General features: G+C 38.1%; 1 protein-coding gene across 2 annotated transcripts in view; it reads right to left on the bottom strand.

Moving 5' to 3' along the window:
* Nucleotides 1-6,378: 6,378 nt before the first annotated feature.
* SGCG (sarcoglycan gamma) overlaps nucleotides 6,379-24,519 on the bottom strand; it is a 260,838-nt gene continuing 242,697 nt past the window's right edge. For both annotated transcript variants that reach the window (XM_036742841.1, XM_036742842.1), the window contains exons 7-8: nucleotides 12,970-13,093; nucleotides 6,379-6,966 (exon numbers count right to left, since the gene is read on the bottom strand). In XM_036742841.1, coding sequence (XP_036598736.1) covers nucleotides 6,784-6,966; nucleotides 12,970-13,093 — 307 coding nt within the window. In that variant the 3' untranslated portion in view covers nucleotides 6,379-6,783. The remainder of the gene's footprint in view (nucleotides 6,967-12,969; nucleotides 13,094-24,519) is intronic.

The raw sequence follows: 24,519 nt of genomic DNA, 5'->3' as shown, positions 1-24,519 counted from the left end.
GAGACACAAAAACAAAAATGAAAATCCATCCTCAAGTACCTTACATCCACGGTGAGGGAGGTGGGGGAGGGTGGAGGGACATGTACGTATAGTGGAGACACATTACATAAAGGTAATTCTTTTGGAGTGATGGTGAAGGGCACCAGCATCTGGGTTTGATCCATAAGGTTTTCATGTAGGAAGTGGCATTTGAAAGAAGTAATTATTTTAAGAAGTGAAGGCGAATAAAGAATACTTTCTGGGCATGGAGATAACTTTCAAAAAGCATAGACAAGAAATGGAATGTTATGTATGAAGGATAGTAGTTTAGTTTGGACAGTAGAGTGTGTTAAGAGGACTAGTAGAGGTAGGTTGGAACTAGATTGTGAAAGGCTTTGAATGCCAAATAGAAGAATTCACTTTACTCTAGAGATAATGGGAAATCACGAACTTCTTGAACAGGGAAGTAATGTTATATTGGTCTTGGAATGTCTCTGATATCTGTCTGGAAGACTAATTTGAAAGGGAAGAGACTTGAGGCAAGGCTATTATTTAGAAAGTTATTGCAATAATCCAGATGATCAAGTGAAGAGGGCTTGAACTATAGTGGTAGCTATGTGAGGAAACAGACATGGATGGATGTGAGAGAGCTAGAATCAAGACTTGGCAGCTGTCTTGTTGCTGAAGATACGGGGGCGAAGGAGAAAGAAGAATTAAGGATGAATCTCAGGTTATGGCCATGGGTGATTAGGGTCAATGGTACTCTTAAATAGGGCAATATGGAAGAGTTACAGATTTTTTTGAGGGAGATAATTATATTTTGGGTAGGCTATGTTTGAGAGGCCTGCAGGTTATCCATTTGGAAATAACCAATATGCAGTTGGTGATATGGACTGGAACTCAGGAGAGGGAAGGTCTAGATATATAGATCTGGGAGCATTTGCAAAGATGATAATTAAAGTCATAGGAAATAGTGAGATGATCAAAAAAAAAACATGGAGAGAGGAAGAAGGAACTAGCCTTGGGGGTAAGCAATGAATGATGAACCAGAAAGGAGACTGAGGAAAGGTCAGACAGGTTGGAGAAAGATTTCTGCAAGAGGCCAGTTTCAAGAAAACCTAGAGAAAACTGAGTATCTATGAAAAGTGGTTGTCAACAGTGTTAAATGCTACAGAGAGGTCAAGGCTGAGATGAAAAAAAGGCCTTTAGATTTTCTGTTCACTACTTGTTTTTGTAGGCTTGAGAGCCAAGAATGTTTTTTACATCTTTAAATAAAGTTTTTTGAGTGTTTAAAAACATAAAAACCATTCTTAGCTCATGGTCTGTATAAAATCAGACTGTGTGGGTTAGATTTAACTCTCAAGTTGCAGTTTGCCATTCCTATCTCTAACCTATGATGACTCTGCAAAGTGAGGGGAGTGGTTAATACTTTGCATGATATAGAAGGAAGCATAAAAAGTCTTTGATGGACTACAATGATGAGCCATGTCTAAGTAAATGAAATTTAATAGAGATAAATATAAATATTTTTCACTTAGCTTTTTAAAAAACCAACTATGTACAAGTTGAGGAAGATAATTAAAGTTTGTATAAAAATGACTTGGGGGACTTAGTCTGTGAGCTTAGTAAGAATTAACAGTGTGATGTAACAGCTAAGAAAGCAAATTAATACAGACTTAAATGTCAACGAAGGGAAACCTGTTGTGTTCCACTGTAGTCAGACTACATCTAGAATGTTTGGTTCTAGACACCACATTGTCAGAAGGGCATTAACAAGCTTAACCATGTTCAGAGGAAGGCTAGTATCAAGGGTCTTGAATCCTTGCCATACAATAAGGATTTTTATAGAGAGCTAAGATTATTGTGTCTGGAGAAGTGAAGACTTAGAGAGGATATGAACTCTGTTGTCAGGTCATTTAAAATTTAACGTGTTCTGTGGAGGTGGGATTATTTTTATTCCATTTAACTCCAGAGGATTGGACTAAGATCAATGGGTTCCAGAGGACTAAATTTCAACATGATAATAGGATAGGCTTTTGAACAATGAGACCTATTGAAAAATGAAATGATCTGCCTCAGGAAGTAATAGTTTTTAATTACTGGAGGTCTTTAAAAAGAGCCAGATGACCACTTGTATTGTAGACTGCTTCAGGAATAGGTTTGACCAAGTGACCAATGAAATAAATCCTTTCTAAATTGAAAATGACAAACAGGATCTTGAAAATGTGGTTTGGGAGTGTAGATTGTGAAAGAGACACAAATACAATTTGAATTCTTCCACTGTAAAGGACTGATATATTCTGATACTGAATTCTGTTCTCTACTATTGTATTCTCTCTCCACATTTATTCCCACTTCTTTCCCCAGCCACTAATTTTTGGATATGGTGGGCAATCTACATATGTCAACTAGGAATGTACAGGTATTTTATCAGTGTTTTTAGCATCAAGGGCTATTAAGATTAATCCATTTTAATTTACAATCTGATTTGACAAATGGTCCATAGATCTTTAGATCTTTATATATTGGTCTCCTGATCTACAGTTCTGCACCACCAATTGCCTTTTGGACATCTTAAACTTGATGTCCTGTAGACAACTCTAACATTACCCATAAACCTACTCCTTTTTCCATTTCCCATCTCCAAGGGTACCATTATTCTCCTAGTCCCTTATGCTCCTAAATTCAGTGTCATCCTCTACTCGTAATTTTTACCCCATTTGTCCATTCTGTTGCCAAATCTTGTCATTTCTACTTTCAAATCTCTAGTATATTCCCCTTCCTCTCCGCTCAGTTACCACCCACCCTTGTTCAGGTTTTCATCATTTCCTACCTATAATATAATAACTTTCTAATTGGTTTTCCTTCCCAAGTCTCTTCCTAATTTGGTCCTTCCTTTCCTTTCCAGTTAAATACACTACTCCCCTCCATATTCCACAGTCCAGGTGTTTGGCCTCATAGAGACACTTCATCTCCACATTTTTGCATTGAGCCATCCCTGATGCTTGAAATATTTTTCTTCCTTATGTTGTTTTCCTGACTTCTTTCAAAGACTCAGTTCAAATCCCATTTTCTGCAGAAGTCTTTTCCAACCCCACACTGAGTGCTAGTGCCTTTTCTGAGATTATTTTCATCTATTCTGTATATATCTTGTCTTCCTTTTTTCCCTCCAGGTGCTTAACACAGTATTTAGCATAGAGTAAGTGCTAAATAAATGCTTGTTGACTATGTTATCATTAAGCCCCCTACCCCCAAGAAAAAAATCACAACATATCACATTTAGTTAACTTGGCAAACTTGGCTGCTCAGTTTCTCAGGGTCAGTATTAATTTATGAACTCAGGGACCTTTTCCAAGAGAAATCCAAGTACTCAGTGTACTCAGTCCCATAGAAACCCAAGGGGTCAGGCAGGAAATTAAACATGCCTTACTAAAGCATGGTCACCTTAAAGAGCCTTCTTAGTTTTGCCTTGCTTTGGGGGCATTGAATACTTTCTATATTTCAAAATATTAATGTTTCTATTATACTTAAGCTTTCCAATCAATTTCTTATTTTTGTGGGTTGTCCCTCTCTCAAGGCAGATCACAGACTCCTCTACTCCATCCCTAATTGGCTGTCTCCATGAATTGGTATTCAAAATAATTCACTTGTTAGACAACCTTTTGATGGTGAGTCTCTTAGTTTAGATTGGTTTTTGAAAAGCTGATGCATAGTTTATTCCTCTAAAGAAAAGAACACTGAATCTGGGATTAGCAGCCTGATTTAAAGTTCTGATTTGCTACTTCTTGCTGATCTGTGTGACCATTTCTTTATCACTTAACCTTTCTGAACCTTAGGTTGCCAGTCTAAAACACAGTCAGGATTAGATGACCTCTAGGGTTCATTCTAGCTCTAAAGGTTATTATGTTATGAATGATAGTGGAACCTTTCTACAGGCACTGTGGAGCACTTAGAGCCTGGTCAGATATCAAAGATGCCAAGATCATCCACTGCATCCCCTGCACTGCCCAGCAGTTTTGACTTTTCTTCTGCCACTGGATTCCAATGACTGGAAAAGAAAGTGAGGCTGATGACTTTGTGCAACTCTGCCTCTCTTAAATCCAATTCACGAGCAAGTCAAGACATCACCCTGTGATACCATTAGTCCTCTTTGAAAATGAAGGATGAACGACAAGAAGACTGCCTTTAATGACTGAGGTCATTTCCTTATTATGAAGCATCAGAATACTGTTTCTATAAACTAGAAAATTCCTAAGTCAGCATAGTGGCTCAAGTGTGCTAGATTATCAAATGAAGTCCCAATTTCAAAATGTAACAAAAAAGCATAGAACTCTCATAATACTCTCAATTTCGTACTTACTCTCACTGATGCTTTGTTGTTAAATGACAAACCTAGGCTTATACATATTGACTGACTGAATATATTGGGAAACAGGAATATATTTGAAGATGTTAGTACCACTGGCCCAGCTATAAGGACACTGAGTTGCGTACTCAAACTCAACTGCCAAGCATTCAAACTCTGCTTCAGAGAGCGCAACTCCAATGGGCTGGCTTCGTTGTTTGAATGCAAAATGTATGCTTGCCAAAAAGACTATTTTATGGAGAACTCACACAGGGCAAGCATTCACATGGTGGTCAGAAAAAGCGATAGAAGGACACTCTCAAGGTCTCTCTTAAGAACTTTGGAATTGATTGTGTGACATGGGAGACACTGGCATAGGACCACTCAGCATAGCGTACCCACATCAGATAAGGTGCTGTGCTCTATGAACCTTTGCTCATAATTGAAAACAACTCAAAGGAAATGCAGGATGTGCAAATTTAGAGTATCTACCCCAAGTGTTCACACAGACTATTTGTGTCTGACCTGTGGTAGAGCGTTCTGAGCTTGCATTAGTCTGATAAGCCACAGTCAGACACATTGAAACTTGACTCTAGCATAGTGATGTAATTTTGGTCCTCTTCAAGGTTGGACAACAACCAACTAACCAAGGGAATTGTACAATCTTGATTTTTTTGGGTGTTATGAATGATAATAAGGAGTTTATTTTTTAAGGCTTGAGGGAAGAAAATGTCTCTTTAAAAGGTACATATAAACAGCCTTTTTGAGGCCAATTATAAAACATTTCAATTGGTTTCTAACCAACACAAATCAGTTTTCATAGTTTCAGTGTATAATGTGGAAAGCACAGTACAATACAGCAATTCTGCTGGAGTTGTGCCTAAAAACATGTCTCATGCCTGCTTTCCCATCACTGGGCTCTGAGAGGGTCTGAGAAATTATGACTCCAAAGTCAGAAAGCCTTTCTGACATAATTAAATATGCACAGAAGACAGCATACTTAAATACTTAGAGATTTTGTGTAAATAATCTACTTTGCTCATGTACATCAAATAAACTCAATCTGAATATGTTAAAAATCTCCAGAAAATAGGATTCTTAATGAAGTCTGATCCACTTTTTTTTGGATAGGATTCAGAGATAGAACACTTAGAGACTTAATTGACTTTAAGAAAACAAGTGCATAGGACATTTTGTAATCCTATTTGTAGTTGCCCCAAACACTTTCTCTTTTGGTAGTTAAACCCCAATTCCCCAAAATACTATAGCTTCTTAGACTAAAATGACAGAATCTAAAATGCTGGTCTAGTGAGGGGAGGTATATAATGAGGAGGATTAGAGATCTGGGAAAGTTTGGAACAAAATAAAGGACACCTCAATGTGAAGGAAAGATAAAGGATATGAAGGGATGGACTGTGACAAATATACAGTATGTCTGTGGAAGAGACACTGTACGTGTGTATATCCTAAGGGTATGAATGGAGAGGATGGAGATCATGTCAGAATCTGTGTGTGCATGTGCATGCGTGTCTTTGTCTAAGAGAGAGAGAGAGAGAGAGAGAGGGAGGAGAGAGAGAGAGAGAGAGGGAGGGAGGGAGAGAGAGGGAGAGGGAGGAAGGGAGAGGGAGAGGGAGGAAGGGAGAGGGAGGAAGGGAGAGATGGGGGGAGATGAGATGAGAAAAGTGAGGATGAGGGCTAGGGAGAGGGAGGAGATTAGGACTAAAAGGGGGAGAGAGGGAGGAGAGACACAAATTTCCTGTCAGGATGATGAAATTTGAGTGTTTTTCTTGAGCAGTGTTAGTCCCCTATTAGCTTTGGTTTGGTGCTCCAATGACTTCCCTTTCTCCTCTTGCTCCCTGCCTCAGTCCATCCCCTTACCTCCTCCCCCGACCCCCAGTAGCTTTCTTCCATCTTCTACTCTGACCATAGATGTTTTCTCATGAAAATCCCATTTATATCTTGTGGAACACTAGAGTCAGCAAAATGCAGAATGGGAAATGCTGGATTAGATATATGTATAGTATAGATTATTAGAAATGAATTTCACACAATGATAGAACATTTCATTGTATATTTACATGTATTGGGGGGGCAGACAAGGAAATAGTTACAATTCACTCTTCATTCTGATGGAAATTAAACAGCTCAGTGTTGCAAACAAGCTACATTCATTTTCCTTAAACGCATCGTATGGCTCCAGTCTTGATGCCACTTCCAGAACACAGAGTTTCTTCCAAACATTTTCACTGGCAGTTTTTCTGAGTTCAGTTAAAAAAGTTTGTGTGTGTTTGTGTGTGTGTGTGTGTGTGTGTGTGTGTGTGTGTGTGTTTGTGTGTTTCCTTCATCCAGTCCCAGAGGCAGGATACATATTCCAGCTCGGAAGCCTCATAATCTAAGGTAATTATTTACTGAGAATTGTCAAGTTCACTGAGATGTGCCTTGACAGTTCGATGGCATGTTTAGGTGCTTTTTTGACAGACACTACTGTTTTCTTGGCAAGTGGAGCCCACTCCAGCCACTGACAGGTAAAGCTTTCCATCTGGGCACACACAGATTTCATAGAGTCTCTGATTGCTGCCAGGGTGGCCCCGAGTCCCCTGAACCAATTTAGGCAGACACACGGTGGCAGCATCCAACACAAGCTGTATGGGAGAAAACAATAGATGTGAAAGTTAGAGTGATAACGAAACAAACACAGTCATAGTGAAATGAATGAATTCGTAAAAGGAGACTGCAATCGCTGATGAATTTTTAAACATCTATTAAGGTCCTATTATGTGCCAGGCACTGTACTAAGCTCTGGGAATACAATACAAAGAAGACATTAAGTTTGCAGCACCTCCCCCAAGAAATAGTAGTAGGTATTTGGCTTGAATCTAGTCAAACAATAGCTCTGTTAAACTGATTTCTACTCAGCTCTATCTTCTGTCCCTTTCGTATCCAGGAGGGAATTAAAGTTCTCCCTCCCCACCACTTCTTTCGGCTGGAACTTTCCCTGGCCCACTGAGCTCAGCCAGTTTTGAAAATTATCCATCTAGCTCCGTCTGGCAACATCTGATGATATTAGCATTGCAAAGACTAAGGGAAGGTCTGCTTGTGTCCAGGCTTCTTTTGGTTTGTAGGAGATGAAAAGCATGAGGAAAGGCGGAGTTGCTATAGCTGTTGATAGAGGGCTCTAACTCTGCTCACTGGGCTCCTTGAGTAGGGAAGAAAGTGCATATTTGGAGTATGGAGCAGAGGTGTTTGACACACTGACTTTGGGTGGCATGTGGTAGACAACACTCCCAAGGATAGCTGATCCAGATTTAAATGTAATTAGAAATACTTAATGAAATTAATGAAAAATATAATAAAATAGATAATTTTAATATGTGGCTTTCTAAGTCAATATGCAGCCCTCAGGAATTTACATATGGTTTAGTAGCCCCTATTTTTATTTGAGTTTGACACTGCTGGTGTAGAAAGAAGCTCCCAATGCCCACACTATATTCAAAAACATGGTCTAAGCAGGGCTCTGAGAGCCAGGCTTCTGAAGTACACTTCTCAATTCAGAAAACTTTCCTGGGAACAATAGAATTCAGTGTCTAGTTGGTACCATTGTACAAGTACAAAGAAATACTTCGAGTGGAATAAAAATATTTTTAAGTGAAACACATTTAAAAATATATTCCTCAGGCACATTGGCATCATTAGGACTCATTGGCTTGTATTTCTTCTAATTAGGGTCATATGTAAGGAGGAAGCACATTCAAGGCTTTGATTAGTAATTACACTCTTCTAGCACACATAGTGCCTGATGAATGCTTTTTGCCAACAATCATAATGAGAATAAGGACAATGTAACTTTCTCAATCTAATCTTTGAATTTCATTGTTCCTAAGTATAATACAAATACTTCTAGTTTTATTTTGAAAATGTTTTTTTTTTCTGCCGGAAAAGTGGAGAAACGTTGGATTGGGATTCAGGAAACCTAGACTCAAGGATCATTCTACTATTTCCTCGTTGTCACAGACTCTGTTTTCCCATTTGTAAAGTAGGAAAAATAACACTTGTACCAACTCTGGGAAAGGGTGGTTGTGAAGAAAATGCTCTGTAAATGTGTGTTATAAATGTAAACTGTTACTATTATTATTATGCAGGATGATGGAGCTAGAAAAGAATTCAAAAGATCTTACTGAGGCAGGGTGAATGCTCAAAGTGATGACGATGATAGCTAGAATTTATATAGTGCTTCAGGGTTTGCAAAGTGTTTTACGAATATCTCATTTTATCTTCATAACAGTCCAGGGAGGCTATTAACTCCATTCTACAGATGAGGAATCTACCGCAGACAGAATTTAAGTGCATTTTCAGATTGTCGTGTTTTATATTTTCTTGCCATCTGTAAACTTGCTAGACTATAATCTCCATGAGGGTAAGGATGCTGGTGTGGTGGGAAAAGTGCTGAACTTGGGTGTGATTCCAGATTCTTATTTACTTGCTAGGCATCTAAACCTTTCTAACTTTCAGTTCCCTTATCCATAAAGTGGGCATGATGATAATTGCACTATCTCAGGGAGTTGTGAAGAAAGTACTTATTAGATGTCAAAGTGCTAAGATGTCAAAGAAATGTACAGCATGAAGACTTTTTATCTCCACTAGTACCCAGCACAGAGGGTTCTACACACCACTGGTACTTAAGACATGGCTACAGAATATGGTGGGGATAATAATTTAGAGTGTTTGGGCAGATCAGGAGGAGATGCCTCCTTTGTATGTTTAGGGTAGGTCTATTTCTCCATCTCCCAGAATAAAAGAGCATGTTAGTGAGTTCATTGTAATGACAAGCTTAATGATTCTAGCCCATTCTTTCTCTGATTGGCTATTTCTTCCCATATTTAATATGTTGAGTTTGCATAATGATTTACTTTGCAAAATGCGCTCATATCCATTATTCCATTTGAAGCTAGGTTGCATTGACATTTGATAGAAGAGGTTATAGAGACTCTGAAAGGTTAAGTGATTTGTCTACTTTTACCCAGCTAGAGCAGCTAGATGGCACAGTAGATAGATTGCCAGGCCTGGAGTGAGGAAGAGTCATATTTTGGAGTTCAAATCTGGCCATAGATACTTAGTAGCTGGGATCCTGGGGAAATCCTGGGTAAATCACTGAACCCTATTTACCTCAGTTTCCTCATCTGTAAAATGAGCTGCAGAAGGAAATAACAAAACATTCCAGGATCTTTGCCAAGAAAGCCCCAAATAGGGTCATGAAGAGTTGCACACAGTTCAAAACAGCTGAACAACAACAACAAAACCCACAGATTAATGTCAGAGAGAGGGAGCATGTTACAGTGAATGAATAGTCGGCTCAAAAGTGAGGAAAGCCTGCGTTCAAGTCTCACCTCTGAGACATACTAGCTGTGTCACCCTGAGCAAGTCACTAACCTCTCAGTGCCCAGGCAACATTTTAAGACTCTTAAGTTGTAGAAAGGTTTCTACTCAATCTGCACTGGTTGAGGAAGTTCTTCACTGGGCATACCCTACACTGAAGAAACCACAGGTTTAATAAAAAAAAATATGTACACATATCCATTAAGAGACACATCCAGAGACAGGACTTGTGTGCATGCTATTTTTCCCCTTTATCCAAGTCATTGATAAAAATGTTGAACATCAAGGGCTAAAGAACAGATTCCTTGGGCACTCCATTAGATACACCGATTCAAGTTGACAACAGTCTATGAATGACTACTTGGGGCTCAGTCATTCAAAAAATTCCAATGGCATGCTTTGTTAAATTTTCCTGATGACATTAAGGTCAGAACTATGGCTAAGAGATTAAGAAAGCTGGTCCAGAGAGATGGGCCAACTCAAATAAGATGGAATTTAAAAGGGATAAATGTAAAGTTCTATATTTGAGTTCAAAAAGTCAACTTTATAAATACAGGATGGTGGGAGTAGGACTTAGTTAAAAAACCAAGCATTTGGCCTAGCATCCAAAGAGGACAGTGTAAAACTCCCTGAGGGGTGGGACTCTTTCATTTTTATCTTTGTATATCTAGTGCCAAGGCAGCATCTGGTACATAGGAGGTACTTAATTTATACTTGTCCATCAGTTGATTGATAGAAACAAGCTATTATTACCTTAGGCTGCACTGAGAGTTATAAGTGGTCAGACTGAAGGAAAAAAATAATTTTACTATATTCTACCCTGATTAGACATCATCTAGGATATCATATGAGGGAAAAGACAAAGACTATATGCCAAATGTACAAAAGTACTCCTAGGATAGTTGCAGGGATGGAGAACATGCCTATAGAGAGTAATCAAAAGAATTGGGGATGTTTATTTAGCTTAGAGAAAAGGTTAATTTGAGGCAATATAAGAGATGTCCTTAAGTATTTAAAGGGTTATCATGTGGAAGATGGATTTGCCTTGTACAGTTTGGTCCCATGAGCCAAAATTATAGGCAGTGGTTTGACTCTTTGCATGGATGACTGCTGGACAGACAGGTCTAATATATCCAGCTCTAGTCTTTCTTCTGAGTCCCAAGTCTGCATTACTAACTGTATAACAAACATTTTCAACTAGATGTCTTATAGGCATTTCACATTCATCCTAAACTCTAAAATAGGGTTCATTGTCTTTCTCCCTAAATCAACCCTCTTCCGAACACTATATATCTGCTGAGTCCATCATGATCCTTCTAGTCACTTGGGTTTGCACCATTAGAGTTACAATCAGCTTCTCCCTCCACTTGCCCTACATATCAGATAAGTTTGAAAGTCTTTCTGATTCTGACTCCTTAATGTCTGTAGTATACATTCTCTCCTTTTCACTTGTATAGCTGGACTACTGCCACAGCCTCCTAGTTGGTCTCCCTACCTCAAACCTCTCCCTTCTCCAATCCAATCCTTTCCCCAGACAGCTATCAAAGTTGATCTTCCTTTTTCCTTCCTTCCTTCCTTCCTTCCTTCCTTCCTTCCTTCCTTCCTTCCTTCCTTCCTTCCTTCCTTCCTTCCTTCCTTTCTTCTTTCCTTTCTGCAGGGGAGAAGGCAGGGCAATTGGGATTAAGTGACTTGCCCAAGGTCACACAGCTAGTAAATGTGTCAAGTGTCTGAGGCCAGATTTGAAATCAGGTCCTCCTGACTCCAGGGCTGGTGCTCTACTCACTGCGCCACCTAGCTGCCCCAAAGTTGATCCTCCTAAAGCACAGGTCTGATCATGTCTCTCTATTGCTCAACAAACCCATGGGTTTTAGGGTTACATAAAACTCTGCAATTTGGCTTTTTATGCCCCTCATTACCTGGGTCCAGTCTTATGTTATTCTCCTTTATGAACTGGTCTTCTTGCTGTCCTTTTCACACAACATCACATTTTTAGCCCCATGCCTTCACACAAGCTGTGTACCACTCCAAGAATGCATAATTCACAGAGTCTCTAGTGTATGCCAGTGCTCAGCTTAAACACCATCTCGTACATAAGACTCTTCTTTTCTGTTCTCTCATTCTCAGCTGTTGGTGCCTCTCTTCTCCCCAAATTCCCTGGTGTTTATTTTGTATATTGCAAAAGTACACATGGTCTCCGTGCTAGAATGTAAGCTCTTCAGGAGTGGAGATGATTTCCTTTGACTGATCAACTGACTGAAGTTGCAAAAAGGCCTCTGTAGACTTGATTTAAAGAGGGACCTCCTTAAGATAAGAATTGTCCAAAAGAGGAATGGGCCATCTAAGAAGGGAGTGGATTGAAATTCTTTGAAGTAGTGGCTGGATGACTCTTTGTTGATATTGCACCAGGTAGTCTTTTTAAGGTGGGGACCTGACTCCATGATCTCTGGGGTCTTTTCCAACTCTTGGATTCTATATAATGATTCCATTTGTCTACTGGTCATTATGAGATCAATGTATCTACGTTTATTTTTAAACAAAGTGAATAGGTATCATTAATAGCAGCTGAAGAAACAGCATTCTCCAAAGACAGTGCATTATTTATCTTTGCACTTCTTAAGATATTAAACTGTTAATTTAATCCTGCAAACATTCATTAAGGGTCTATTGTATGCACTGAACTGTGTTAGAAACTCTGGGTATAAAGACAGATAAAACTGTTTCTCTTTTTAAGGAGATTACAATCTAGTAGAGGGAGAAGACAAATACACAGAAAAATATGATACAAGTTATTATACAATAAGCTCATGAGATAGGTATGAATGATTCATGGAAGAAGTGATCACATGGCTGGGTAGATCAGGAAAAGTTTTATGTAAAAGATAGCCCTTCAATTGAGTTTTAAAGGAAGGGAAAGATTTTAGTAGGAGGAGATCCTTTCATGGGTGTGGAATGGTGTGTACAAAGGCAGAGAGATGGGAAAGGGAAAGACAGAATTAAGGAACAAGAAATAAATCCATTTGGCTATAATTTAGAGTCCATGAAGAAGAGTACTATATAATAAGAACAGAAAGGTAAGTTACCATCTTGTTGCATTAAGATTATTCTGTCATGCCTATTTTCAACATCACTTAATCTATATAATTTTTAGTCATTTTTCCTTACGAAATAACACACAAAATTAATGTGCTAATCCAAGAAGGTTGTTTCTGCCTTGACTGCAACCTAAATGAGAGTGGTTCATATATAACAGAAGGCTGCTTTATTTAGCTTACCATCCCATCACTACTGTGTAATTTGATGTCCATTTGAGAGAGAGCTTCAATCTTCCCAGAATTTGCTTTAATATGGACCCCTCTTGGTGCATCCATACTTAGGCTCCTTGTGGGAGATTCCAGCCTGAAAGTAGAAAAGAGGGTATTGAACTAAAGACTAGTAAAAAAGAAATAAAACATCAATCTAGTAGCATTTATTTTAGTAGGAACTCAATACAATTCTTAGCCTGGAAGGTACAATTTAAAAGGTACCAGGCACCTGGAAAAATAGATAAAAGGACATATTCACAGGTAGCATTGTAAGTCAGGTGTTATATTTTTCTTTTTCATTATGGAGACATGAAGTAGCAATAAGGTAAACAGAAGTTCTCTAAAGGCCATACTCAGTTTTAACACTTACTATTGAAAGAGTGCAATTCCCGTATAAATACCATTTGTTATATATTGGTTGGTGGGAGAAACCACATGCCCCTGAGACTGATCAAAAGGCCTACTTATGTTTCCTATTTAAGGTTTCAAGTTCCTGTTGCTGCTAGCACCATTGACATGGGGGAGGTCACAATGCTTATGTCCCCTCTGGTTTGCTCTGGAGCCTTAGTCTGCCTCTTCTGAGTCCTGTAACCATTATCCCACTTCCAAAGCAGAACAAGAATCTGGCAGCCTTGGTGACTTGACTCAGTCTGTGTGGTCACATCCCTCCCTGATGGACAAGGTGCTCAGGTCACCACTAGCATTGCTACTTTGCTCTCTCAATCTATGGTAAGAATAGTATTTAGCAACCTGAAGGGGGCTCTGCAGAGCAAGGCCAAGTACAGATATGATTAAATAACTATGGCACTGTGTGAGTCAGGAGTGAACTTCCTGATACAATGTACAGGATGCTGAATATGGTAAGGTTCTCATATCCCTGTCACTTCCACTGTATAAGGCTTTATAGCAAAAGTTCTTAACTTGAGGGTCCATGAACTTGAATTTTTTCCTCCAACATTCTGATATCTGTATTTCAATACAATTAGTTTCCTTTGTAAACCTCTGTATTTTATTTTATTCATTTAAAAGCTTTGTTTTGAGAAAGGGTCCATAGACCACCCCAGATTCCCCAAGAGGGTCTAAGACACAAAAAGGATAAGAACTCCCACACTAGAGTAACTTAAAATCAGGGTCAATGATCTCTTATTTCCAAAGCTTGTAAAAGGTTTGGAAAACCCTTTGCATTTGGTTGCCTAGATTCAGACAAAATCAGATCTGGATCCAGTAGCAGAGGAAATTAGTCCCCAGGACAGACTATGGTTCTTTCAATACTGATACCAATACTGATACTCCTCATAAGTACAGGCACAAAATCTTGTGTGCACATGCACACACACATTCACCCACACACACATTCCCAGCAGGTTTACTAACCCTAACCCTAACGTTTAAAATCTCAATTAGACTCCTGAAACATCAAAATTTCTAAGATATTTAAAGGGTATTAAAAATCAAATAAGTTTTGTTACTACAAAACAATAATATTTCACCATAAAATTCACACTGGTTGTTCTTGCATATACACAACATAAAACATCATTTCCAGTAATGATACATAGATCATAAATAAACTCCCTTTAAGGCACAGAGGAAGATTAAAGTATGTAAATGCAGGTTGCCCAAGGGGAACTTTCAGAATTAGTGTCTACTAAGCAGTGAAAACACATTGTACAGTCTTATTTTAATATTGAATAATGCCACATTATTCCATTCCTTTGGCATATGAAACCAGATAAAAAAGGTCATCTGGGAACACTCTTGTAAAAATGTTCCTAGTTAAAATGCAAAACCATGTTTGGAAGGAAAGACAGATCTTTAAGAAAACCAGGGAACATTTAGGATGTTCATTTCAGTATGAGTTGCAGCCTCTCAGTTTTTGATAATTCTCTGTTTGGATAGTTTTTAGCTGGCAGGAATTACAGAGCCAGATGCACAGGCCAGATCACTTTGGAAGAATACACAGCCAGATGCAGACATCGTAAATTTATTTGACTTGGTTTTAGATTTTTAATGAGATAGTGTTTACTTTGAAATTGTGTTCTCAATTTACCCGAAATCCTTGTAGTCTTCTGGGACTGAAATAAAAATGGGCATGTTAGAGATACAGCAAAGGCAAACATTACATAAAAGCATGAAACCAATCACACACAGGCAAGTGCATGGAAATTACTGCATTACGTTGCCACAAGATGGCGTCGTGTGACCACCTGAAACCTGTTCCAACTCCTAGACTGCCATCTCCGGGATTTGAGAAAGAGAAACTTTAATAATTTAGCTACAGTATTGTCACTTTCATAGTAAGGGAAGGGAAGGGGCAAAGGTGAGAAACGGAAGGTAAAGAGGGAGAAAGAAATCAAGAAATCGAAAAAATCATTTGTAAAGTTGTTTGTAGTTGTATTCAGTTGTGTCTGAGTCTTTGTGATCTCATTTGGGGTTTTCCTTGCAAAGATACTGGAATGTTTCACCATTTCCTTCTCCATTTCATTTTACAGATGAGGAAACTGAGGCAAATAGGGTTTTGCCCAGGGTCACACTGCCTCAGAGCCAGGAGGTATCTGAGGCTAGATTTGAATTTACAAAGAGGCATCGTCCTGACTCCACACCTGGTGCTCTATCCACTGTGATACCTGAACCAGAAAATAATTTATTTAAAAACTAAAAAATCATCATATTTTCTCTGAGCCTCAGTTTTCTCATTAGTATAATGAAGAGCCTGGAATAGAGGTTCTCTGAGGTTCTATGAAGCTAGATTTAGATTTTGGTCCTTGCAAAATGAGTCAGTTACTACTATTCTGAAAATAATTAATTATGATAATAGCTAACATTTGCATAATGCTTTAAGGTTTGCACAGTGCTTTATGTATGTTAACGTCCTTGATTCTCACTAGACTCCTGTGAGGTAGGTGCTATTACTATCACCATTTTACAGATGAGGAAACTGAGGCTGAGAGGAGTTAAGTGCCTTGCCCAGGATCACACAGCTGGTGTCTGAGGCAGGATTCAAGATTGGGCCTATATAATCTACTATCTAGCTGGCCTAAAATAAACACTTGTCTATTTGATTATTTTCACAGTCGAATCAAAGTAGTCCTAAAGTTGAAGCAACTGTAATACTCCTTTCCCCTTCTCAAAATTCTCAAACTTTTCTCTGAGAAGCCAAGTCACAACTAAGGCAGCTGTTGCATTTGTGCTGGTGGAGATGGTGTTAAAGCTGTACCATTAGACCACCTATTTCTTTTTTAATAGGATGTATATGTACATGCCTATGTATATGTATATTAGAAGAGTATCTTCCCTTGGGACGGATAAATTAAGAGAGAAGCAATACAATTTGGTTGACTTGTTGGTACTCTCAGGGAACTCTGACCCCCAATTAAAAAGACCAAAAACATTCAGAAGAAAACATCATGTTATAGTAAAATCCTTCAATGTAAACCAACATTTATTAGACACTTACTGTAAAGTACTCTGCTAGGTACTGAAGGAGATAGAGCTGATTAATCAATAAACAAGCATTTATTAAGTGCCTTCCGTGTGCCAGATACTGTGCTAGGTGCTGGGGATACAGAAACAAAAACTAAATACTGACTGCCATCAAGGAACTTACATTCAATCAAGAATTCAATTCAAGTATTTGATTAAGAGAAATGACACATGCACAGATTCTTGGAGGAATGAGGAAAGGCCTTGCCTAGCAGGTGGCAGCTGAACTGAACCTTAAAGGAAGCAAGGGATACCAAAGGCAGAGATGAGGCATTCATTTATTCCTTGCATGGGGACAGTCCGTGCAAAAGTAAGACTACAAGAGATGCACTTTCCTGTGGGAGGAACAGCAAGCAGGCCAGTTTGGCTCAAAGGTAGAGCACAAGAAAGGAAGTAAGTAATGGATACTGAGCCTTGAGAGGCAGGTGGAAACCAAGAAAGAAATAAATGCCTGGAAAAGTAGGCTGGCCCCAGACTGTATAGGGCTTTAAATTCCAGAGAGGATACAGATATTAAATGAGGGATGGCCCCTGTCCTCATGGAGTAAAGAGATATGACACACAAATAACTATAATTATAACTATATATGTATTTATTACATAAAAGTGCATAGGAGAGGTGAGTGTAAAATGTTGTATGACAGATAAGAGAGAAGGATAATTACTGACGAATGGAATCAGGAAGAAGATAGAATTTATGAAAGGCTTTAAAGAATGGGAAAAATGGTAACAAATGGAGAATGGGAGGTATTTCTAAGTGTAGGGAATACCTATGAACCAGGTGTTACAAAAGATGGAGCTTAGGAAGGAGAACATTCCAGGCACAGGGGAAAGCCAGAACATTATCTTAGGTGGAAGAAACTACTAGAGACAAATCAAGCATCTCATAATAATCCAAAGGGAACTTTTGTAGAGTGTTCACCCCAGCACTGTGCTAAACTTTGTGGCCTTGAACCACTATTCCTATGAAACCCATGTTCTATCTCCTTCCAAGTGGGCAGGGATTTAACAGGTGGTGCCAGTGCATAGATAGACTTGAATGTCAGGCTAAGGAGAATGTGGAGGAGGATATATAAAAGAGGAAGGGTGATTGCTTGACATATTGAAGGAGGCAGAGTATATACAGAGCAGGATGTGGAGTCAGTAAGTCCTGGGTTCAAATCCCACTCCCACCCCTATTCTCTTTATGTGACATTGGGCAAGTCACTTATTTACTTTGAACTCTGGTTTCCTCATGTATAAAATACTGATTATTACATTACCTGTATTGGAGGGTTGTGATTATCCATAACAATTTGCAAAACTTAAAGTGCCATAAATGTCAGCTATTGGTATCATCATTATCACTATCATCATCATCCCCATCCCCATAGACTCACAAAACATCCTTAGTACAACTCCAATAGCAGACAGGAAAACAGGGATGATTTGTACCTCTTCATGTCCCCCCATGATTTTGAATTTTGCCAAATCTCAATATTTTGCAAGTTTTTCATCCCATGTTTCTTGGCAATGGAATATTTGATATGTTAAATACAATGTTATTAAGTTATTAATGGATCAATAACATGCCAGGGCAACTGTGGGCAATAGTTCAGTGTGTGATAATTCTCTGGTTCTGGCATACTTCACTGGCTAAGCTCTCCGGGATATATAATTAACTGTGAATTTGTAGTAAGGGATTTGTCATCTCTTAGTCCACGGAATGTAGATGGATCATGCCTTGCCAGGTATTTGATAGGTGTTAAACTTTTCAGCCTGTAGTTATGTATTACATAGTTACTTTATACTGTTCCTTGAATAATCTACATTGGTAAGCTTGGGCTCCTAAGGATAACCTGTCTGTAATTGCTGGACAGCTAGGTGGTACAGTGGACAGAGTGCTGAGCCTGAAGTTAGGAAGACCTGAGTCCAAATCCAGCCTCAGATACTTACTGGCTGTGTGACCCTGGGAAAGTAATTTAACCCAGTTTGCCTCAGTTTCCTCATCTGTAAAATGAGCTGGAGAAGGAAATGGCAAACCACTCCAGCATCTTTGCCAAGAAAAATCCAAATGGGGTCACAGACAGTTGGATATGACTGAAATGATTGAACAACAACAAATCTCTAGTAGTAATAACTTGGTCCTGAATTGCCATCATAAATCATTCCATTCACAAAAAGAAGTATTTGTAGCTCAGACATTTTTTCCTGCTTCTTTGTCAGTATTGTAGACTGAGTACATGTGAATGCCACCCATGTAGGGCCATCGGATTCTATTCTTGGATCTTATCCATTTTGTAGACTTCATTGAGGTTATCTGATTTTGGTTACATTTGACACATTCAATACAGTATACCTGTCATTAGACTTTAGAATCATTCTGTGAAGTGATGTCTGTTTATCAAGAAAAATATTTCTCTAAGTTTCTGACCTGTTTAGTATATCCTCTAAAAATATCTATCAGTCTTCTTCCTTTTTGGCAAAGAGGTATTGATCTTTGTATAGTTGCCTTTGGGTAATGTTTGTTAATGTTGTACAGATTTTTTTAGAAGACTTTTCAAATCTGTTACAGTAGATTTTACAATTCCTGAAAGTATATACTGAGACTTGTATTGCATAGTTGTTAATAGTCCTTTATGTGTTCTACCCATGCAGGGTTGATTTCAGGAGGCCAATAAATCTCATCATATTCATCTCTAGTGTTGTTCTTCATATCCTTATTCTTGATGTGTCTTATCTGAAGTAGACCGAGGTATTTGCAATTGTATTGCCTCATAGGGACCTCAAAGTATTGCCTCATAGCAACCTCAAAGGCTATCAAGTTTAACTTCCTCATTTTATAGATGAAGAAACCGAGGTCCAGCAAAATGCCTTGGGAAGTAACTTTCGCAAGATCATAAAGCAGCAAGAATCATTGTTTCTGGATTTAAGCACAAGTATTTCACTCTGCCTTTCCTTAGTATCCATTTTTTATACTTACTGAGTCCCAATGACATTTTGATATAAGTGAAGACTCCACGAAATAAAGGAGTGGTTTAATGTGTTTCTTGGTGGAATCATATAGTTTGATGTCATCTATGTAAATCAACTAGTTAATAGTGTTTTATTGGAATATCTTTTTAATTGATTTGGAAGTTATACATAATTTTATTTAGGACAGATGGCGATGGACTCAGGGATATTTATATTGTTATTACAGGTGAAGTAAGTAGCACAAGTAGCAGGATGATTTTTATCAACAGGTTATACCTTGACCATCGAGGCAAGAAGAAAGAATGAAAGATTGGTGATATCGAGAAGTTTTGAAATACAGGAAAGGAGAGTTTAGGGAATCTCATATTGGATGACCTGAATTTCCTCAGTGAGGTAGGATAGATTATACAATATGAATGTGGGGGCTGGGGATAAAAAAGGGGGCTTAAGTAATGGGCAAGTTTCAAAATAGTCACTTTGGGTAGTAACAGGAAATCAATGGTAGCTGCATAGAATGATTCCTTAGCTGCAGTCACAGCCCAGCCAAGGCTATTTCTATTAATTTATAGTGGATGGAATCAGCATGACTTTTTCTACTGACACTGTGCAGCCCTGGGGTAAAAGTAGACAAATTAAATGTTGGGGACTACTGAAGGTAGAGATTTCATAGGCTGGGGACAGCAGAAGGTCAGGAAACATGAACTTTTAGATCAGTGGCTAGGGAAGCAATCTTGTTACAAAGAACTTTATTAAAATAACACAGATTTGATTATATTATAGTCAAAATAAAAATCATATTGTCCAATGTATATCCCTCTTATGGTAATGATGTTAGTATTGTAATGGATTCTACTGTGGTTTAAAAAACAGCTTTAGCACATGAAGAAATAGCTTTTTTATCCTTTTTTCCCCGAAAGGAGAAAAAAAAGAAGCATTGGAAAGGGGGAAACATACATAGTATTGTTATTCTATACATATAACAGTGATCACTGCACACTCCTCTTTCAGTAGATTGAAATGTCAGATTGGCTTTGGAGAATTATAAACTTTCTATAAAACTTAATCTATATATTGCTATATAACATTGCCTAAATCATGTTGAAGTAGAAGAAGAGTTTTTGGGACAAGTGATGGAGTTATCACAGATTAATAACATGAGAGAGGAAAGCATCATATAGTTTGACATATGTCATAGGTTTTGGGAAATCAGATTCCAGACAGTTCATTGAAAGTATAGATAGAACCCAATGTCTCACATTTTGAAGAGGAAGCAAGCGTAAGGGGAACAGGAAGATCTTAGGAATGAAACTGTGAAAACACAAAGAGAAATCATTCAAATGAGGAGGAAAAGGGGAGCTGCCTGAAGAGACTGATGTGAATGCTCAGGGAGCTCATCAACTAACTCAGATGGAAAAAGACATGTATAGAAGATGGAAGCAGGGCAATGATGGAGGGTGAATACAAAAAAAGGAGTACTGTTCTGTAAGAATTGCATCTGAAGCATTAAAGCTTAAAATGATCTGAAGCTGACAATGAATGCTAAAGACTACATATTCCCTCCCTTAAATATATATGGAAGGCAAGAGAAGGGTCTAAGAAGGGATAGGACCATTGTCTTGTATATATGAGGTAGTGTGATAAATGATGATGATAAAGTGGCTGAACTACTTACATTTTATTTTGATTTTTTTGCTCTTCCAAGAAAAATCATCTTTGGACTAAGAATGATAGAAGAAAAATAATTAGCAGGGAGTAGAAACCCATGATAGCTGAGGAGATAGAGAGTACCTAACTTTCCCCAGGAAGTCAAAGTCACCAGACATGAACAACTATATATTAGGGTACTGAAAGATTGACAGATGTGATTGCTAGATGACTATCAGTGATCCCTATCTTTAAATTTAATTTTTAAACTATGAATTTAACACCAAAAAGAGAACATTTCTATATACAAAAAACATGAAAAGAGTATTATATCTGAAATTGCAAATCTGTTATGTATAGTTTGTTTTTTTTGAGTACATAAAAATTCAACATATTATTTTCTTTTTTTGAGGAAAGAGAGGACAAAAAGAAGAAGAAAAGTGAAAGATAGAAGGAAAGGGGCAAGGAGAGAAGAAAAATGGATATAGAGGAAAGAGAAGGAAGAAGGAGAAGGGAAGAGATAGGGAGGGAAGAAACATTACTTTCAAAGCTGTCCTGATTTTCCATGTTTCCTTCTGAAATTCCTTCCTTTCTGCACACTAAAATACTTTAATCTCTCTTTTTTCTTTTCTTTTTTCTTTTGGTGGTGGTGGTGGTGGAATCCTATCATTAGCTCCCCTCTTTTTCTCAAATCTCTCTACTCAATAAAGAAAAGTATAATCTTTGTTTCAAATAAGCATAGTTAATCAAAACAAATCTAAATATTGGACACCTTGAGTTCATCGCCTCTCTGTTATGTGGTAGGTAACTTTAGTTAAGTACTCTGGAATTGTGGTTGGTCATTACATTGATCACAGTCCTTGTCTTTCAAAGCTATTTTCTTCATAGTGTTGTTACTGTATAGATTGTTCTCCTGGTTCTGTTTGCTTTTCTCCATATCGATTCATTCCTGGTTTCCCTGAAGCTGTCCCTTTTGTCATAAGTTTCCAAATAAGACACTTTCATATACTATAATATGTTCAAAGTCATTCTCCAATTGATTCTTGCCAATGTGGAGTAATTGGTTACTGTGGTGAAAATAGTGGGCCCTAGAGAAAAAATGATCACTCAATCTTAGAGTCTATGAGAGAGAGAAAGATGAAAGCTGGAAATAGTTTAACACACACCCTGGATTTTGAGCAAGTAATTTCAGTAGTTTTGGAAGAAGGATCCTATGAGCTAAAATTCTATTGGGGAAGTCAGTCCAAGAGGGATAGGAAGTTCTCAAAAGTGAAATTTCAACTATATAAGGAAAAAAAAACATTCCAATGAGGAAGAAAGAGGAGTTGTTTAAAGACATCATCACGCAGTTACATGGGACTCACCAATCAACTTTGATTTCAAAGACATACAGAAATTTGAGGCAAGGGCAGATAACAGAGGGTGAAAAGAAAGGAATAGCATGGTCTTTTAAGAACATGATTAAGATCAGAATGTATTGAGTTTGGTGAGGAAAGGTAATAACAAAAAATAGGATTTGTAGTAAAAGAGGAGGATAAAAGAAGAGACTCAGGGTGGATAGAAAGGTGATAATTGGTGCTACCATCTCAATTGTTATCTGCTCAATTATTAACTTCCTTATATTTTTTTCTGTCAAGGATAATGATCTTTGGATGGGGAAGGATAGAACATATGTGACTACGAAGGAGTTAATACCGAAGTAAGGAAAAAGTTGAGAGCACCTAACTGCCCTTGTTGAATTCAAGTCATTATGCCTGTATGAATTACATTTTTAGGTAATAAAGTTTATATTTTCAGACTTGGCAGCTGTAGTTGTCAGTGATCCCTGAAAGACTATGGAGAATGGGAGACATACAAGAGCCATATGCTTTAATTTTTTTTTTTGAGAGAAGAGAGTGTAGTCTGCAAATTGTAGGCCGGTGAGTTTGACTGTGATTCCTAGCAAAATCCTAGAACATACTAGTAAGAGAGGATTCCTGAACACCTAGAAAAAAATGTGGTAATCACAGAACAACCAGCATGGCATTATCAAGAATGTATCATTTTCATCTGACTCCATTTCATATTATGACAAGGGTACTAAACTTGCATATAAGAGAAATTCTAGAGATCTACTTTTGGCAAAGTATTTGATAAAAATCTTTCTGCCTGTAGAGAAGTGGGAGAGATTTGGGCTAGATAATAGTAGGTGTATTCAGACTTGGTTGAATGGCTGGATCAAAAGAGTAGTCATTAATGGTCTAATGTCAGTTCATAGGGAGGTCTCCAGTGCAATGCTCCATGGACTTGTGCTTGGTTTTGTGCTAATGAACACTTTTATTAATGACTCAGATAAAGGCTTGTGTAACATGCTTATTAAATTTGCAAATGGCAGAAAGTTAAGAGGGATACCAATTACATTGGTTGGGAAAGTCAGAAGTAAAAAAAAAACATCTTAAGCATTGGGTAAATTGAAAAGAAAAAGATTAAATTCAATAGAAAAAAATGTAAAGTCTTATACTTGGGTTCCCCTTTATTGGCTTGGATTTGATGGCCACTGAAGTCCAGTTCAACTCTGAAGTTCTAGGAACCAAAACTTTCTAGTTTGGTGATAATAATTACAGTTCTATATTCTGTTACAACATTTCTATGCTCTGCTAATATTTTCAAGTCACTTTTCTCACCACGATCCTTTTAGTTAGGTGGTAAGAGTCCAAGTATTATTATCCCCCTTTTAAAGATGATACAGCTGGGACTTGGTAAAGTTGTCACTTATCTGTAGTGACATGGGTAGGAAGTATCAGATTTGGGATTCAAACCCTGGTCTCCTAATCCAAGTTTACTGTTCTTTCCAATAAACTTTGCTGTCTTTTGTAGCACCTGCCAGGGTCTGAGCTTTCCCAGCATAACTTTAGAGAATGCATGGTCACCCCATGCCAGGGTATGCCAATGGAGAACTTTTGTGGAGACAATTAAGGGTAGGCTGTCAAAAAATTAGAAGGTAGTAGTTTTTGCTATTTGTGAAGCTATATTCATGCTTACTTTAAAAATATATTCAGTTCCTTCCTTTATTATTACCTTGTGAACATTTCACCCTCTGTCTAGTGGAAAAGATGAGATGCTGTTTTCTCTAAGGCTCTATATTTCTCAGGCATGCTCAATTTTCTGCTTCATCCATGAAACCAATGCTAAAAGACAATAAAGGTCCCCGGCAGGTGGTAGCCCGCATTTTCAGGCTCTCATCCCTTCATTTCATCCCATAGAGCTATATTTGGCTCTTACTGATCCATGTTAAGAGTGAAGCTGGGTTTGCAAATAACTTTTGTGTGCAGTCAACCAATCAACAAACATTTTGTGAACACCTGTGATATACAAAGTCTGATGTCTTTGCTAATAATCCAGGCAGGGGAAGAAGTCCAGAGGGTAGGGGAAGTGGTGCCATGCAATGGGAAGAAAGTGA

The sequence above is a fragment of the Trichosurus vulpecula genome, chromosome 2, assembly GCF_011100635.1.
Source record: "Trichosurus vulpecula isolate mTriVul1 chromosome 2, mTriVul1.pri, whole genome shotgun sequence".
Lineage (NCBI taxonomy): Eukaryota > Metazoa > Chordata > Mammalia > Diprotodontia > Phalangeridae > Trichosurus > Trichosurus vulpecula.
This window is presented reverse-complemented; position numbering and strand designations above follow the sequence as displayed.